The 19,223-nt window shown below is 52.7% G+C and overlaps 1 protein-coding gene across 2 annotated transcripts in view; it reads left to right on the forward strand.

Moving 5' to 3' along the window:
- Window positions 1-19,223, forward strand: part of Myo7b (myosin VIIB) — an 88,861-nt gene that overhangs the window by 59,496 nt on the left and 10,142 nt on the right. For both annotated transcript variants that reach the window (XM_045150188.1, XM_045150189.1), the window contains exons 22-33: window positions 2,304-2,465; window positions 2,773-2,982; window positions 3,128-3,295; window positions 3,638-3,715; window positions 3,858-3,988; window positions 10,620-10,746; window positions 12,383-12,502; window positions 13,603-13,776; window positions 14,426-14,653; window positions 16,971-17,138; window positions 18,903-19,020; window positions 19,096-19,222. In XM_045150188.1, coding sequence (XP_045006123.1) covers window positions 2,304-2,465; window positions 2,773-2,982; window positions 3,128-3,295; window positions 3,638-3,715; window positions 3,858-3,988; window positions 10,620-10,746; window positions 12,383-12,502; window positions 13,603-13,776; window positions 14,426-14,653; window positions 16,971-17,138; window positions 18,903-19,020; window positions 19,096-19,222 — 1,811 coding nt within the window. The remainder of the gene's footprint in view (window positions 1-2,303; window positions 2,466-2,772; window positions 2,983-3,127; window positions 3,296-3,637; window positions 3,716-3,857; window positions 3,989-10,619; window positions 10,747-12,382; window positions 12,503-13,602; window positions 13,777-14,425; window positions 14,654-16,970; window positions 17,139-18,902; window positions 19,021-19,095; window position 19,223) is intronic.

The raw sequence follows: 19,223 nt of genomic DNA on the forward strand, positions 1-19,223 counted from the left end.
TCAGCCGGGCATGGTGGCACATGCCTTTAATCCCAGCATTTGGGAGGCAGAGGTAGGAAGATTGCCATGAGTTCGAGGCCACCCTGAGACTCCATAATGAATTCCAGATCAGCCTGGGCTAGAGTGAGACTCTACCTCAAAAAAACAAACAAACAAAAAAACAATCAAAGAGGCAAGTTAGAAGACATCTCTGGGGCTGCAAATCATTGATTTATTGATTTGTTTTGTGTATATCTGTTCATGTTTGTGTATGTGCGCTTACATGTGCATGGTTACACATGCATGTGCGTGCCCATGTGTGTATCATTCCTCAGGTGCTATCTACCTCTTTTTGAGATGGGATCTCTCATTGGCCTAGAGATCTCCAATTAGGCTGGGCTGGCTTAGCCAGCAAGCCCCAGAGATTCGCCTATCTCCTCCTCCACCCCTCCAGCACTGGGATTACAGACACATGTCACATACACTTTTTTGTTTATTTTGTGGCAAGCCCAACACAGAGAGAGAATATTGGTCCTCTAGGGCCTCCAGCCACTGTCATCGAGCTCCAGACGTGCGTGCCATCTTGTGTGCACATGCGACTTTGCACACCTGCATCACCTTGTGCGTCTGGCTTACTTGGGACCTGGAGAGTCAAGCATGGGTCCTTAGGCTTCATAAGCAAGCTCCAAGCCATCTCTCCAGCCCACCACACACATTTTTTTAAGTGGGCTGTGAGAATTGAACTCAGGTCCTCATGATTGCAAGGCAAGCACTTTTCTGACTGAGCCATCTTCCCAGCCTGGGGCTGCAACTAAGATAGCTCAAGAGGCCTCCCAACTCAGATGTCCCATCGTGGCATCTGGAAGACTTGGCTCCGCCCCAGGAGCCTGTAGGCAGAGCATGAGACAGGCACAGATCTGCAGGACAGCCTTAGACCTGGAACCAGGAAGTGGAGTTCTTCGCTCCTCTCCCTGAGGGCACGGGACGATATCTCAGCGGGGAGGGTCAGTCCTTGGAAAGGTGCCAGAAGTCCCCAGGTGTGCAAAAAGAGGCCTCATTCCATAAAAGACAGCAAAGGCCCCTGGTATAAGACTGTGTATGACAGTTCAGGAAGCAGAGAAGCACCAAGGAGACCCCCTGGGGTGTCTGGAGGCTGGACGAAAGGGGACAGCCGAATAGCAAGAGACCCCTGCATTTTGAAGTCCACCCTCGCCTCCATGACACACCAGAGTGCCTCATTCCTTCTCTCTTGGCTCATTTGAAAACTGTGAAGAGGCAGAGAAGATGGGAGAATGTTGACCTTGGCTCCATGGATGAAAATGGGGTCCACAGAGCCCACTACCAATACAATGAGCAAGACCACGACGTGAGGGAGCCTGCTGCTTGCTCCTGCGCCCAAGGAATGCCAGCCGGGCCGCAAAACACTTTAGCCTCTGCATTAGTATAGGTCCCAGGGTCTAAGAATGAAATTGTGGCTTGAAAGCTGGGTTCTGGGTCCCTAGACTCAGGGGTCAAGCCAGCCACTTCCTGCCTCTTCTCTGATTTTCAAGGGGAAAGAAAAGGTCCTGGTTGGCTGGGGAGATGGCTCAGTGGGTAAAGCGCTTATTGCTCAAGCATGAGGACCTGAGTCTGGATCCCATGTAAAAGCCAGGTGTGGAGGTAAGCCTGAGGAATCCCAGCACTGAGGAGATAGATTTGCTTGCTGGCTGGCTTCAGTAGCTAAATCGGTGAGCTCCAGGTTCAGTGAGAGACCATGTCTCAAAAAAATAATGTGGCCGGGCGTGGTGGCGCACGCTTTCAATCCCAGCACTTGGGAGGTAGGAGGGTCGCCGTGAGTTTGAGGCCAGCCTGAGAGTACATAGTGAATTCCAAGTCAACCTGGGCTACAGCAAGACCTTACCTTGAAAAAACAAAAACTAAACAAACAAAGCACACACACACACACAAAAATAATAATGTGGAGAGCATTTTAAAAAGACATTGAGGGCTGAAGGGATGGCTTAGTGGTTAGGGCATTTGCCTGCAAAGCCAAAGGACCCAGGTTCAATTCCCCAGGATCCCACATAAGCCAGATATACAAGGTGGCTCATGTGTCTAGAGTTCGCTTGCAGTGGCTAGAAGCCCTGGTGTGCTCATTCTCTGTCTCTCTCTGACTGTCTCCAATAAATACAGAAAAAAAAAAAGACATCTGACGTCTACCAAGTGTACACTGACCTATGACCATGCGTACGAGCATGCACACCACACGCACACACACACACACACACACACACACACATCCAGCTTGCCCTGTGGCTCCCCTTCTCCCCACATGGTGTTCTCAGGACTCTCTAGTCATCCCGGCCAAGGAGCAGAAGGCTGTTCCTGAAAGGAAGCGCCAGTCCATCTACGACACCATCACTGACACGGAGATGGTAGAAAAAGTGTTTGGCTTCCTCCCGTCCATGATCGGGGGCCAGGAGGGCGCAGCCCCAACACGCTTTGAGGTAAGACAGGCCAGGCAGGGTGGGAGGACTTTTTCTGGGCCCCCTGGGCCTAGCTGTGCTCGCTGTACTGGACAGCTGGTTGACAGCATGGCTCTTATTTAAAAAGACTTATTGAGCCGGGCGTGGTGGCGCACATCTTTAATCCCAGCACTCGGGAGACAGAGGTAGGAGGATCGCCGTGAGTCCGAGGCCACTCTGAGACTCCATAGTGAATTCAAGGTCACCCTGAGTTAGAATGAGACCCTACCTCAAAAAAAACAAACAAAAAGATAAAAGATTTATTGTGCTCTTTCTCTCTGGCCCCCAGGATTTGGAAACAAATACCCCAAGACTTCCAGAGATTGACCTGGACACAGTCCCCATGGTGGAGGGACCAGAGGAGGAAGTGGATGAGCTGAACGAGTACACCTTCCCCAAGTTTGCTATGACTTACTTCCAGAAATCGGCCAGCCACACCCACACCCAGAAGCTCCTTAGATACCCGCTGCTCTATCACGAGAATGACACCGACCACTCGGTACCCAGTTGTCCTTAGCTTCTCAAGGGCTCACACCCGCATCCCCCAGGGTCCACACTTTGAGCTATTGTTTAGAGAAAACAAATAAAGGGGCTGGGTCACCCCCAGTGCTGGGATCAGTGGGCCTCTGGGTCTCCCTCCCCAGGCTGCCCTGGCCGTGTGGACCATCATCCTGAGATTCATGGGTGACCTTCCGGAGCCAGTCCTCTATGCCAGGAACAGCCTGGGTGGCGGCTCGGTGATGCGGCAGATCCACGACAGGCTGGGCAATGAGAGCAGGACCCAGGCTCCCCAGCATCAGGGCCCTCCACAGGTACGTGGTGAGGGCGGCAGGCAGGTGTCCGCCAGAGCCCGGGATGGGAGGGGTGGGAAGAGCAGCCCGCAAACTTCCCGCCAGCGCCTCCTACTGAGCTCAGCCCCCAAGTCTGGAATTGCAATTGGAAACGCACAGGTTAAGGATCCCACCCAGGACTCTTGGAATTTTGCATGGTCTGGACTTGAACCAAACTCAAGTGCACATAAAAACAACAGAAACTGGCCTTGGAAATTGGGCCAGGAAGTGGCTGAGTGGCTAGCTCCGGCCTCAGTGGCCATGGGGTCAACAGTATGAATGACCCCTCAGACTCACGTTCCCGGGGTAACTGTCCCTCCACAGAGACTGAGTCGCAAGGACAGAGGCACCAAGGACATCTCCTCCATGAAGCTGAAGAGGTCTTCAAGGACCACCGGCCAGGTGAGCCCAGCCGGGAGACAGTCTGTCCTGGTCCAGTGCTGGCCTCCTGCAGAGTTCCAGATCATTCCATCACCACATACTGGTTTCCTGCTTGGAAATGGGAGAGGCACAGCTTTGCTGATGACTGTCTGTGGACTTCCAGGTGGCCAGCCAGCTGAGCAACATTGGCGAGGAGGCATTTGAACCCGATGGCCCCATCTCAGACCGCCCCATGACCAACCTGGAGAAGGTGCATTTCATCGTGGGCTATGCGATCCTTCGGCCCGGTCTCAGGTCGGTCCCACCTGCCATTCACTCAGTTCGGAACTTTGGGTCCTCTTCCTGGCTCTCAGGTCGTGGCCTCGGTCTCCTCACTGCCCCCACGCTACCCCTTTTCTCCTGCTCCGTGCCTGGTCCTGCAGGCTGGGTCGTAGCACAACAGATGTTGGGACCACCTAGTGTCCCCTGCTCGCTCTGCTTTTAAGGAACTCCATAACGGGGCTGGGGAGATAGCTCAGTGGGTAAGGTTCTTGTCTTGCAAGCACGCAGACCCAAGCTCAATCCCTAGGACCCCTTGCAAAATGCCACGCATGGTGGCATGCAGCTGTAATCCCAGCACTGAGGAGACAGAGACAGGAGGATCTCTGGGGCTCAGTGACCAGCCAGTCCAGCCTAATTTGTGAGTGCCAGGCCCATGACAGACCCTGCCCCAAAGGGGTGGACAGTGTATATACAAACATGCATACATATGTGCATGCACACACACACACACACAAACACAGAGAGAGAGAGAGAGAGAGAAAGAAAAGAAAATCCGTGAATCAAAACTAGTTTTAAGAAGACAGGCTCATCATAGGCTAGAAAGTCACTCATTCTATTTTTGCTTACGTTTTCTTATTTTATTTATTTAATTTATTATGGTTTTTCAAGGTAGAGTCTCACTCTAGCCCAAGCTGACCTGGAATTCACTATGTAGTCTCAGGATGGCCTCAAACACACAGCAATTCTCCTACCTCTGCCTCCCAAGTGCTGGAATTAAAGGCCCGGCTATTTATTTTTTGAGGTAAGAGCTCACTATGTAGCCCAGGCTAGCCTCAAATTCACGACATTCCTACCTTAGCCTCCCAAGTGCTGGGATTAGTCCTAGCTCTGAGGATTTATTTTAGAACAGGCTTTAGTGTGGGGCCCTATAAGCAAGCAAGTTCCTAATTCAAGTTACATATGTTAAGCATATATTTATTGTATATATGCTTTATATGCAATTTGCTTTACAAGAATTAGGCTTGCATACACATTTTAAGAAACATATGGGGCTGGAGAGATGGCTTAGCGGTTAAGCGCTTGCCTGTGAAGCCTAAGGACCCCGTTTCGAGGCTCGATTCCCCAGGACCCACATTAGCCAGATGCACAAGGGGGTGTATGCGTCTGGAGTTCGTTTGCAGTGGCTGGAGGCCCTGGTGCACCCATTCTCTCTCTCTGCCTCTTTCTCTCTCTGTCTGTCGCTATCAAATAAATACATTAAAAAAACAAAAAAAATTAAGAAACATATGGCATACACCTTTAGTCTCAGTTTTTGGGAGGGGTAGGCAGGAGGATGAGGTGTTTAAGGTCATCCTTGGCTATATAGCTAGTTTGAGGCCAGTCTGAGCTATGTGAGGCTCTCAAAAACAAACAAAAAAGCAATATAAAAGCTGGTGTTGGTGTCTTCCTCAACCGACCTGTACCTCATTTTATTTGTTTTGTTTTGTCTTTTGAGGTAGGGTCTCACTCTAGCCCAGGCTGACCTGGAATTCCCTATGTAGTCTCAGGGTGGCCTCAAACTCATGGTGATCCTCCTACCTCTGCCTCCCAGAGTGCTGGGATTAAAGATGTGCACCACCATGTCCGGTTTCTACCATATTTTTTGAGACAAGGTATTTCCCTCAACCTGGAGCACACCAATTCAGCTAGATTAGCTGCCCAGCAAGTCCTAGGGGTCCTTGGGGCACTGCCTCCCTCATGCTGGGATTATAGGCACATACCCTGGCAACTGGTTTTTATGTGGGCACTAGGTATCCAACTCAGGTCTCCATGCATGGCAAGCATGTTACCCACTGAGCTGTCTCCCCAACTTTTTTAAAAAATATATTTCTCTGCTATGATTTCCCATTTGTTCATTTACTGTGAACATTGTTTCCTTTATGTCCCTGAGCATAGTAGTTCTTAAAACACTTCTGGGAGGGCTGGAGAGATGGCTTAGTGGGTAAGCCACTTGCCTGCGAAGCCTAAGGAGCCCAGTTCGATTCCTCAGGACCCATGTAAGCCAGATGCACAAAGTGACACACGCGTCTGGAGTTTGTTTGCAATGGCTGGAGGCCCTGGCCTGCCATTCTCTCTCTCTCTCTCATAAATAGTATATATTTTTAGGGCGGGAGAGATGGCTTAGAGGTTAAGCGCTTGCCTGTGAAGCCTAAGGACCCCGGTTCAAGGCTCGGTTCCCCAGGTCCCACGTTAGCCAGATGCACAAGGGGGCGCACGCGTCTGGAGTTCGTTTGCAGAGGCTGGAAGCCCTGGCGTGCCCATTCTCTCTCTCCCCCTCTATCTGTCCTTCTCTCTGTGTCTGTCGCTCTCAAAAAAAAATAAGATAAAATAAAAAATAAATAAATTATATATATATATTTTTAAACAAAACCTTTCTGCAAATTAATCATATGAGACTGAGGACAATGTTCATCAACTAACATTGCCTTTGAGAATAGTCAAATTTTCCCATTTCCTCCCAAATCCAGTATTTTTGGGTTATATCCTGAACATTGAGGATGATACATTTAGAGACACTGGATTCTGTTGTATTCTTTCAAAAAATATTGGCTTCTTGTTTTGGCAGGCAGTTAATTTGGTTGTATTCAAACTGTGTTTCCCTATTGTGAACCACAGCTGGGACCCTTGTTCAGTTACTTGACCCCTGGCTAACCTGCCCAGAGTCCGCCTAGATAAGGGATCAGTGAAGATCTAATGTATCAGTTACTTTTCTTGTTGTTGCGGAAAAATGCCTGCCAAAAGTAATTGAAGGAAGAAGGAGTCTATTTTGGCTCACACTTAGAGGGTATATAGTCCATCATGGCGGGGAGACATGGTGGCAGGAACTGGAAGCAGCTGGTCACATTGAGTCTATAGTCAGGAAGTAGAGTGTCAAATGATGGTGATCAGATCACTCTCTTCTTTCTTTCTTTTTTCTTTTTTAATATTTTGTTTATATTTGAGAGAGAGGGGGGCAGGTAGAGAGAAAAAAGAAGGCACACCAGGGCCTTCAGCCGCTGCAAACAAACTCCAGAAGCATGCACCACCTTGTGCATCTGGCTTACGTGAGTCCTGGGAAATCGAATCTGAATCCTTAGGCTTTGCAGACTAGCGCCTTAACCACTAAGCCATCCCTCCAGTTCCCCTTTTTTTGCTTTTCTTTTTCAAAGTAGGGTCTGCCTCTGGCCCAGGCTGACCTGGAACTCTCTCAGTAGTCCCAGACTGTCCCCAAACTCACAATGACCCTCCTGTCTCTGCCTCTCATTTCTTTTATTTTTATTTAGTCCAGGACCCCTGGCCATGGAATAGTGCTGCCCACAGCCAGGGTGGGTCTTCCCACCTCAATTAACCCACTCTAGAATCTTCCTCACAGACATGCCCAGAGGTTTGTCTCCTAGGTGATTCTAAGATTTTTGTATGCAAAATTTAGGACTCTTTTTCTCTTATTTCCTTCATTCCACAACTTCCACTCACAGCTTAAAGCTGTAACCATCCCAAGTTCTTTTTTCCTTTAATTTTTATTCATTTATTTGACAGAGTCAGATAGAGAGAGAGAATGGGCATGCCAGGGCCTCCAGCTGTTGCAAATGAACTCCAGATACATGCGCCACCTTGTGCATCTAGCTTACGTGGGTCCTGGGGAATCAAACTGGGGTTCTTTGACCTTGCGGGCAAGTGTCCTAACCACTAAGCCCTCTCTCCAGCCCCCAAGTTCTGATTCTAAATATCTAAGCCAGTAAGACCACAAGGAGAGTTTAGCTGTCTGCATAATGCCACTGCACGAGCCACTCTTCTCATTGAATTGGTCTGCTGCTGCTTGTCCTCTGATCATCCTTACCAGCTTCCATGCCCTCCAATGGGGCCATAAACGCTAGTATCTCACCAGTGTGGTGGCACACGCCTGCAGTCCCAGCACCTGGAAAGCAGAAACAGGAGGATCACGGTTCCAGGGCAGCCTGTGCTATACAGCAAGACCTTATCTCAAAATCAACAAACACAAATATATCCAAATGAGATGCATTATGGTTCTTCAGATATCACACAGTGCTGCGACTAACTCCTCACTGCTCTCTGAGGAACTCCTCTAATCTAGCCCCCAGAGGATGCCACAGCCTTTTCCTGCTGGGATCTCCTAGGACAATGGACTGCCCACTTCTGTGGGGGCCCACGGTGATGCTAAAAGCTCATCTCCTTCCATGACATCCTCTTGTCAACAGGAAGTTCTTGCATGCCCCACTTAACAGTCCGGGGCAGCACCAACCTTGACTCTTCTCCCTCCACCGTGCCCAGTAAGACGGGCGCAGTTGTCCAAAGAGAAGCAGCCTCTAGCCTCTTTCTTCATGGAAGTCAAGATGTGTCACCATTCCCCTACTGGGATGGGCGATGGGAGTCTGGGCCTGTGCACCTTGCATGGGGAGAGAGCTGGCTCTCTTCTCTGGCAGTTCTCCTAAAGACTCTCCATTCCTCCATCACTTGTTACAGGTGGGAAGGAGCTATAGACCTCTCAAATAAAATGGTGGTCTTCTGTTCTGTTTTTGCACATATGCGTGTGTGGCATGCATGCCTGTGTGTATGTTCCCATGTACATGGGGTGCACGTATGTGCAGGTGGATGCGGAGGCCAGGTGTCCTGCTTGTTCATTCTCCACTTTATTTACAGAGGCAGAGTCTCTCACTTGAGTCCAGAACTCACTGATCTGGCTAAACTGGCTATCCCACTTGACCTGGGCTCCTCCTGCCTCTACCTTTGAGTGCTGAGGTCACAGGCTATCCCGCTTGACCTGGGCTCCTCCTGCCTCTGCCTCTTGAGTGCTGGGGTCACAGGCTATCCCGCTTGACCTGGGCTCCTCCTGCCTCTACCTTTGAGTGCTGGGGTCACAGGCTATCCCGCTTGACCTGGGCTCCTCCTGCCTCTGCCTCTTGAGTGCTGGGGTCACAGGCTATCCTGTTTGACCTGGGGTGCTCCTGCCTCTGCCTCTTGAGTGCTAGGGTCACAGGCTATCCCACTTGACCTGGGGTCCTCCTGCCTCTGCCTCTTGAGTGCTGGGGTCACAGGCTATCCCGTTTGACCTGGGGTGCTCCTGCCTCTGCCTCTTGAGTGCTGGGGTCCTCCTGCCTCTGCCTCTTGAGTGCTGGGGTCACAGGCTATTCCACTTGACCTGGGGTCCTCCTGCCTCTGCCTCTTGAGTGCTGGGGTCACAGGCTATCCCGTTTGACCTGGGGTGCTCCTGCCTCTGCCTCTTGAGTGCTGGGGTCCTCCTGCCTCTGCCTCTTGAGTACTTGGGTCACAGGCTATCCCACTTGACCTGGGGTCCTCCTGCCTCTGCCTCTTGAGTGCTGGGGTCACAGGCTATCCCGCTTGACCTGGGGTCCTCCTGCCTCTGCCTCTTGACTGCTGGGGTCCTCCTGCCTCTGCCTCTTGAGTACTTGGGTCACAGGCTATCCCACTTGATCTGGGGTGCTCCTGCCTCTGCCTCTTGAGTGCTGGGGTCACAGGCTCACCATGTCTTTACGTGAGGACTGGAAGGCCAAACTCTGGTCCCTATGCTGTGCAGTAAACACTTTATCCACCGAATCATCTCCCCAGTGCCCACTCTATTTTGTTAAAGATAAGGTCTCATATAGCTCAAATTGGCCACATATGTGTAGCTGAGGATGGCCTTGAATTCCTAACCCTACACCTCTTACATGCTAGGAATTGCGGTGTGCACCATTATGCCCAACTCTTTTTTTTTTTTTTTCTGGGCATGGTGGCACACACCTTTATGAGAGAGAGAGAAAAAGAGACAGAGAAGAAAGAGAGAACTGCTATACCAGGGCCTCAGCCACTGCAACCTAGCTCCAGACGTGCGTGCTACCTTGTGCCCACGTGCGACCCTGCGCGCTTGCGTCACCTCGTGCATCTGGCTTACGTGGGACCTGGCGAGTGGAATATGGGTCCTTTGGCTTTGCAGGCAAGCGCCTGAACTGCTAAGCCGTCTCTCCAGGCCTCTGGCAGGCTTTCTCAACCCACGAAATGGACAAGCGACACCAACCAGCACCTCCGCACCTTTCTCGCTGCAGTGGAGGGGCCGGCTGCATTCAGGCTGGGGCAGGGCCATTTGAAGTATAACAGGGAGGTTGGGGAGAGGAGCAGACCGGATTTTACGAGAACCCGGGAGAGAATGCCAGGGACAGCAGCTGGAGGGCGGGTCACAGCCAAAGGTAAGGGTAATAGCAAAGACCCAAAGAGCGCAGACCTCTGGGGGTAGGGATTAGAGCTAGGAAGGCAGGCCTGGAGGGAGTGGGTCACAGGGCCCTGGGAAGACACAGGGCAGTGGACAACCCCATGCTTTGTTGTTGTTGTTTTGTTTTTTGAGGTAGGGTCACATTCTAGCTCAGGCTGACCTGGAATTCACTATGTAGTCTCAGAGTGGCCTTGAACTCGTGGTGATCCTCCTACCTCTGCCTGTCAGGTGCTGGGACTAAAGGTGTGTGCCACCACGTCCAGTCCATGCTATTTTGAGGCTGCGGAAGGCCCGAGGTGTCCCACATGAGTATCCAGCCGATGAGACCCCTGAGACCCCCCCCCCCGGGCACAGCAAAACCATGTGCCCAGGCACTCTGTTGCTCTCCTCCCCACAGAGCTAGTGGTCTGTGTCTTGCAGGGATGAGATTTACTGCCAGATCTGCAAGCAGCTGTCGGAGAACTTCAAGAAGAGCAGCCTGGCCCGGGGCTGGATCCTGCTCAGCCTCTGCCTGGGCTGCTTCCCGCCTTCAGAGAGGTTCATGAAGGTAGGCGGGGCGGGGCGGGGGAGCAGACTGGATCCTGGAGCACACCTAGGAAACCTTGGGCAATGGCCTGGTTTTCTTGCACCTAGGGGCTAATACATAACAGTATCTACACATCCCCGAGCCTCAGTTTCCCCATCTGTAAAAGATGCTGCATGTGGCTCCTTTCAGCCATTACCCAGGTCTGTAAGGTTTTGGTTATAAGGATGCTCTTCAAGGCTCAAAAGGAGAGCTGGGCTGGAGAGATGGCTAAGCAGTTAAGGTGTTTGCCTGCAAAGCCTAAGGATCCCGGTTCTATTCTCTAGAATCCACATAAGCCAGATGCACAAGGAAGCGCATGCCTCTAGAGTTTGTTTGCAGTGGTTGGATGCCCTGGCGTGCCCATTCTGTCTCTCCCTTGTTCTCTCTCTCAAATAAATAAATAAAATATATATTTTTTAAAAGGAGAGGGGCTAGAGAGATGGCTTAGTGGTTAAGTGCTTGCCTCTGAAGCCTAAAGACCCCAGTTCAAGGCTCGATTCCCCAGGACTCACCTTAGCCAGATGCACAAGGGAGCGCACATGTCTGGAGTTCGTTTGCAGTGGCTGGAAGCCCTGGCGTGCCCATTCTTTCTCTGTCTGCCTCTTTCTCTCTCTGTCAGTTGCTCTCAAATAAATAAATAAAAATAAATTTTTTTTTAAAAAAAGGAGAGCTTGTGGGGGCTGCAAAAATGGCTCAATGGCTAAGGCACTTGTTTGCAGAGCCTGATGACCTGGGTTCAATTCCCCAGTACTCACATAAAGCCAGATGCACAAAGTGTCACATGCATCTGAAGTTTGTTTGCAGCAGTAGGAGGCCCTGGCATGCTTGCTCGCTCTCTCTCTTTCTCTCTCTTCCTCTCTCTTTCTCTCTTGCATACTCTCTCTAATAAATATTTTTTGGGGGTAGGGTCTCACTCTAACCCAGGCTGACCTGCAATAATTCACTACATAGTCTCAGGGTGGCCTCCAACTCACAGCAATCCTCCTACCTCTGCTGTGCATACACACATATACCTGCACACACATGTACACGCATGCACACATAAATCATGCTTGCCTTTCAGATAGGTTGTGTTATTGGGTCAACCAGCACATGGGTTTTAAAATTTTGCACTGCCTGGCATGGTGGTGCACACCTTTAATCTCAGCACTTGGGAAGCAGAGGTAGGAGGATCGCTGTGAATTCAAGGCCAGCCTAGAACTACAGAGTGAGTTTCATGTCAACTTGGGTTAGAGTGAGACCTAACTCAAAAACAACAACAACAACAAATGCACTGTTTAAAACATATTGCCAGACAGGCATGGTGGCGCACACCTTTAATCCCAGCACTTGGGAGCCCACCCTGAAACTACATAGTGAATTCCAGGTCAGCCTGGGCTAGAGTGAGACCCTACCTCGAAAAACAAGCAAAACAACAACAACAAAAAAATATATATATATTGCCAAACTGCTCGTGAGGTATTCACCCATTTATATTCCTTCTCATGATGAATGGAAGGATCCATATGAACACACCTTTGCAGACCAAGGCTGGGAGTCTTAACCTCAGTTTGGGCAGAAAGGAGAGGAGAGCTTCCACTCTGAATGTCTTCCTTCCCCAACCCTTTCCCCCTGCCAGTACCTGCTGAACTTCATTAGTCAAGGACCTGCTGGCTACGGGCCCTTCTGCGCCGAACGCCTGAGACGCACCTATGCCAACGGGGTGCGCACAGAGCCCCCCACGTGGTTGGAGCTGCAGGTAGGGACCATCAAGGGTCTCAGCATAGATGGGCAGCAGAGTCGGCGGGGGGAGGACTGTGCCCTCAGCACCTCCCACTTCCCCAAGGCACTTTCGATGCCGGGGCTTAGCGTGGCCCATACTTCAGAGCTACTCTCCTCACCCCTCAATCCACATTCCCATTTGCCTCCCCCTCTCAGCCGAAGGGGGAACGTGGATTTCACACTCAGAATTACAGAGAGAATGCGCTAACTGCTTCAAGCATCAAACATCGAGAAAGCAGCTGTTGTGCGGAGCCTCTCGCCCTGGCTCTGCTGTTGGGAGCCCACGTCACCTCTCCTTGCTTTTCCCATGACACCTGTGACTTCTCAAGGTGTCTCCAGAAAGAGTCTTTTTTTTTTCTGCGGGGGAAAGATTTCAAGTTAGGGTTTCCCCGCTAGCACAAGCTGACCTGGAATTCACTATGTAGTCTCAGTGTAGCCTCGAACTCTCAGCAATCCTCCTAGCTCTGGCTCCCAAGTCCTGGGATTAAAGGCATGCACCACCGTGCTTAGCTCAGAAAGTGTCTTTTCAAACAGCCAGGGTGAGGGAAACACCCCGGCCCGGCACAAACCTGGATGGTGCTCACCTGAGGCTGCCCCATACAAGGGCTGTGGGTTACCTCCGGCCACACCTCACGTTTTCACTCTTGCCATGTCCACAGGACCTCTCTCCCACAAGCCATGGACTAGAGGGAAGCTTGTGACAGTCATGCGCATCCACACACTACTATGCATAGGACCCAATATTATGAGCCCGAGTCAGAGAACCTCAGCACCACAGGGTTCTCCTCTGAACCCATTTTGGGCTGTGGGCTGCACCTGGCATTGGGACACCCCAAAACCCCCAGCTACATGCGCAACATTGCTTTTGCCCCTGGTGGGCCACAGAGCTGAACTTAGTTGACTCCATGCTGAGACACAGGTGAGCCTGGGGCTTCTGAAGGCTCCACCCTCCAGGACCCCATGGGAATGGACAGCTTCCGGTTTGGACGGGACTCTAGACCCAGGCTTCCAGGACCCAGAGCTGCCGAGCTTAGGGACTCTGAGGCTGGAAGCTCCGAAATTTCCCTCTGTCCTCAGGCTGTCAAATCCAAGAAGCACGTCCCAATCCAAGTCATCCTGGCAACTGGAGAGAGCCTGACAGTCACCGTGGACTCGGCCTCCACGTCACAGGAAATCTGTATGCACATCGCCCAGAAGCGGGGCCTCAGCGACCACCTGGGCTTCTCCCTCCAGGTTGCCGTGTACGACAAGGTACTGTCTAGCTCCCTCAGATCGCCCCGAAGCTGGAGCCCTCACACCTCACCAACGAGCCCTGCCAGCCTCCAGGCACACACATACACATGCATGCAACATACCAGATTTGACCCACATCAGGCCTCTTACATCCTCCTTCCCATGTCGTCACAGCCTTGCAGCTGCACCTCATGACCGACAGGACCAGGCACCTCTTGTTACACACACACACACACACACACACACACACACCACTCCCACCAGCACCCCGCTTCAGCCTAGCTCATGTCACTGCAGCAGATTCTAGAAGTCACTCTGGCATAGCCCACTGACCCCATCACCACCCCCAGGCCTAGGAATACTCGCGCCTGCCTGCCGGGTCAATCTCTGCCTCTCACGGGAGGTATGTTTGGGAGAGATGGACAGGAGGCGTCCCCGTAGAACAGCCATGCACGTATTCCAGTGGACTCAGCACTGTCCCCGCAACCCACGAGGGCCTTCCCAATCATCCTCTTCCACCCACGAGGGCCTTCCCAGTCACCCTCTTCCACCCACGAGGGCCTTCCCAATCACCGTCTTCCACATGGGGTGCTCAGGGCGCATGTCTCCATGGGGCATGGCACACAACAGCTCCTAATCCCACCTGTCCCCCCAATTCTGGCCTCAGTTCTGGTCCCTGGGCAGTGGCCGTGACCACGTGATGGACGCTGTAGCCCAATGTGAGCAGCTGGCCCATGAGAGAGGGGAGAGCCAGCGCCAGTCACCCTGGCGCATCTACTTCCGGAAGGAGTTCTTCACGCCCTGGCACGACTCCCAGGAGGACGCTGTCAGCACCGAGCTCATTTACCGCCAGATCCTCCACGGAGTCTGGTCTGGAGAGTACCGCTTCGAGAAGGTACGACTCCCGAGAAAATAACACGTTCCTGGCCATTGGGATGCTCCGCGAGGAGGGCCAGCCGGTGATGTCAGAGCCCATGAAGACTATGACCAGCGTGGGGCAGTGTCTTTTCCACCTAGCTGAAACACAGAGAATTTTCCAGAGGGTGGGAAGGTGGCAGGTTTGCTTGGAGATCTCGGTCCATCAGCGGGGAGGCCTCCGGTCAGCCCCAGGCTGCCTGGCCTCCCCCGCCCCAGCTCACAGAGCAGCAGGGCCCAGGTGCCAGAGCATGGCCGGCGGGCAAGGTTGACGGCTCGATCAGTGAAGGGCTTGCTGGGCAGACATGAGGACCTGAGCTTGAATTCCCAATATCCATGGGAAATGGCGATGGGCTTGGCACACGCACCTGTGATCCCAGCACTAGGGAGAAGAGACAAAAGGGTTCTCAGGACTTGCTGGGTAGCTAGCCTAGCCGAATCCATGAGCTCTGGGTTCAGCAAAAGACCTTGCCTTAAAAATCATGTAGAGCCGGGCGTGGTTTGCACGCCTTTGATCCCAGCACTCGGGAGGCAGAGGTAGGAGGATCGCTGTGAGTTTGAGGCCACCCTGAGACTACATAGTGAATTCCAGGTCAGCTTTGACTAGAGTGAGACCCTACTGCAGAAAGGAAGAAAAAGAAAGAGAAACAAATAATAATGTGGAAGGCTGGTTTAGGAGTAAAAGTGCTTGCTTGCAAAGCCAGAGGACCCAAGTTCAATTCCCCAGGACCCACATAAACCAGATGCACAAGGTGGTGTATGCGTCTAGAGTTCATTTACAGTGGCTGGATGCCCTGGTATGCCTATTCTCTCTCTTCACCCCCCCCACAAATAAATAAATAAAAATAAAACATCTTAATAATAATAATGTGAAAAGGCTAGCCTCTCAAAAGAGAAATAAAAGTAAATAAAAAATAATGTGGAAATGAGGCTGGAGAGATGGCCCAGTGGTTAAATTTGCTTGCTTGCAAAGCGTGACAGCCAGAATTCAATTCCCCAATACCCACGTACAGCTAGATGCACAGAGTGGTGCATGCATCTGAAGTTTGTTTGCAGTGCTGTGAGGCTCTTGTGCACCCATTCTCTCATGTTCTTTCTCTCTCCCTCTCTCTCCTTGCAAGTAGATAACTAACATTTAAAAATAATATGGAAGCCGGGCATGATGGCGCACGCCTTTAATCCCAGCACTCGGGAGGCAGAGGTAGGAGGATGGCCATGAGTCGAGGCCACTCTGAGACTACATAGTTAATTCCAGGTCAGCCTGGACCAGAGTGAGACCCTACCTTGTAAAACCAAATAATGATGATAATAATAATAATATAGAGAGCGATTGAAGGAGGCACCTAACTTCAACCTCTGACCTCCACACACAAGTGCACATGCATCTGCACACAGAAACGGGCATCCACACACATATGAACACGCACATGCAAATGCATGCACATCACACACCCATACACAGCAAATAAGTCAATAAATAACCACGACCTTGGAGCCCAGGTACCTAAGCTCAAGTCTCACTTTACATGTTGCTGGTTGACCTTGGGAACTCCTGTCACTCCCCCCCACCCCCCGGCAAGCCTTGGGCTTCCATCTGGGATTCACAGAGGGTTAAGAGCCCTCTCCACTGGGCAACTATGAGAACCGGGGGTGGCAGAGGGTGGCAGTGCACAACAGAGGTGCCGCCACAGGCATAAAGGCACTGTGCCATGTTAGGAAGATGTTCCGGCGACCGGGCAACCACAGCAGCCCTGGACATGTGCCCGGAAGGGGCAATTGCTGGGCTCCCATGGCAGAGGAAAACCGTGCTGAGACCAGGTGAAGGCCTTAATCATCTGAACCCCACTTAGAGCAGCAGTGTTGGGACTCTACCCAGGAAGTCAGAGAGGAGCTACCTTGTCTTCAGGCAGAGGGGCTGTGTAGCCCAGGTCAAGGTTACGCAGGGTCCCCTGCTGTCCCAGGAATGCTTGGGGCCAAGACACGGCATAGGAGAGCTGCCGGGTGAGAGGTGGGTTCGCAAGCCAGGCGTGGTGGCGCACGCCTTTAATCCCAGCACTTGGGAGGCAGAGGTAGGAGGATTGCCGTGAGTTCAAGGCCACCCTGAGATTCCACAGTGAATTCCAGGTCAGCCTGAGCTAGAGTGAGACCCTGCCTCAAGAAAAAAGAGGTGGGTTTGCCTAGTGGGCATGTAGCACAGGTGGCTGCTGGCGCTCCCTGCCCCTGCGCTAGGGCCAGAGTGGCCACAGGGCTGGGACGCCATGCATCCTCTCACATCCCGCTGCCCGCCGGGCACACAGGAGGAGCAGTTGGTGGAGCTCTTGGCCCGGCACTGCTACGTACGGTTTGGGGCCACGTTGAGGAGCGAGGCTGTCCAGGAGCTGCTGCCCAGCTGCGTGCCCTCTAAGCTGTACAAGACCAACTCCCCAGAGAAGTGGGCTAGCCTCGTCATCGCCACCCATGCAAAGGTCAGTCTGTGGGCCCAGTGGGCACACCAGCCCTGTGCTCTCCTTATGGGGACGGGGGCTTAGCGTGCAGAGGGATGGTTTTCTCCCCGTGAACCCACCACAAGCTGGGGTCTGGGAAGCTCCAACTTGAAGGCCATGGCCCTGAATCTAAAGACGCAAGTGGCTGCGCTCAGCTCAACTCCTTCACCACAGACAGCAGGGCTGCTGCCCGCTGACAGCCATGGCCTCAACATAGCCCTGGCCTCGGTGCGCCTCCCCTTCCTCTCGATGCTTCCTTGCCTGGCACATGGGCACTCCTAGGTCATAGTGTGGGTATGTCGTGTCTTGGTACACGTGACGTAAGACCAGTCACCTTCAGAAGTGCTGTGGCCATTCTCATACCCAACTTCCGTATGAATGCTGCCCAGGCTTGAAGTGTTTGTCTGTCTGTCTGTCTGTCTGTTTGAGGCAGGCTCTCACGGAGCCCAGGCTAGCTGCAAACGTTTGATCTTCCTGTCTCCATCTCCCAAGTGCTGGGATTACAGGCTGCACCACCATGTCTGGTTTTATGCTAGGCAAACTACCAACTGAGCAGCGTCCCCAGTTCCCAGCCTCATCTTAAAGTAAGAACAGGGAAGTGATTCTTGCTCTAACAACAGAAGAGAAAGCTCGGGATGCCACTACAGCCACTCCTGACAGAGCACAGAGGAGACAAGCAGGTCTAGAAGGGCAGATGTGGGCTGGAGAGGCCGCCCAGTGGCTGAGGCGCTTGACTACGAAGCCTAACAACTGGGGCTCGTGACACCCGGCCTCAAAACGCTCCTCCCCCCCCCCCCCAGATGAAAGGAAGAAAGAAATGTTTGTTTGGGCCTGGAGTTTCAGAGGCAAACCATCGTACGTGGAGGCGCCCGTCTCATGGTGGCCGGGAAACACAGAGGCAGTGGGTTCCAATGGTCCCTCAAAGTTAGGCTCAAGTGACCCCACTCACTCCCTAGGTTCCACCTTCGGAAGGTTCCATCACTTCTCTCTAGTGCCACAGGCCACTGACCGAGGTCTCAACACATTTCTTGGGGGACATTTATAGTCCACCAGAGGCCAGGCATGGTGGTGCACACCTTGAATCCCAGTACTTGGGAGGTAGAGATAAGCAGATTCTGAAGAGTTCGAGGCCAGCCTTAGTGAGTTCCAAGTCATTCTGGACTAAACCGAGACAGCGCCTCAAAGACACCCCCAGCTGAGGTGGAGGAGGAGCTAAGGGTTGGATGGGTCAAGTGCTTGCCAAGCACACATGAGAATCTGACTTCAGACCCCAGCACTGGGCATGGTGGCATGTGCCCGCACAACCAGGGCTTGGGACCCACAGACAGGAGCGTCCCTGGAATTCACCAGACCCAGGTGCCAGTGAGGCACCTCCTCAAAGAACAAGGCAGACACTTGAGGAATAACACCGAGGTTGTCCTCTGGCCTCCACGCGCACACAGGCGCCTGCACACCTGCACACACTTGTGCACGTGCAACACACGAAACAAAGCCTGTCTGTAACAAGCAGGCACCCAGAGCCTTCTGCGCTGAGACGCTCAGCCTCTCAGCCTCCGCCTCCTGGTTCGAATGCGGCAAACCCTTGAGCCCTCCCCCAGGCCTCTCCCGCAAGGTTCTCCTCTGTGGTTCAGTGGGCTGGGCCCGACCCAGAGGGTCCCCAGAGCAGCCCTCATTAAGTGGAGGCTTTGCACCATGGCCCACCTACTTATCACCCTGAGCACTGTGTGAGAGCTTCCTCGCCCGCAGGCGCCGTACACCCAGCAGCGAGCCGCAGCACTGGCTGTGCAGGAGCAGGTGGTGGACGCCGCCCTCCTGCAGTGGCCTCTGCTCTTCTCCCGACTCTTTGAAGTCACCACGCTCTCGGGTAAGGGCATCTGGCGGCGTGGGGACAGAGGGGGCTGGGCACAGCAGCCTTCACTCTGCCATGTCTCCCTCCCAGGCCCCCGCCTTCCCAAGACCCAGCTGATCTTGGCCGTGAACTGGAAGGGGATGTACTTCCTGGACCAGAAGGAGAGGATACTGATGGAGCTGTCCTTCCCGGAGGTCATGGGTCTGGTCGCCAAAAAG

This window comes from Jaculus jaculus, chromosome 5 (genome assembly GCF_020740685.1).
Source record: "Jaculus jaculus isolate mJacJac1 chromosome 5, mJacJac1.mat.Y.cur, whole genome shotgun sequence".
Classification (NCBI taxonomy): Eukaryota; Metazoa; Chordata; class Mammalia; order Rodentia; family Dipodidae; genus Jaculus; species Jaculus jaculus.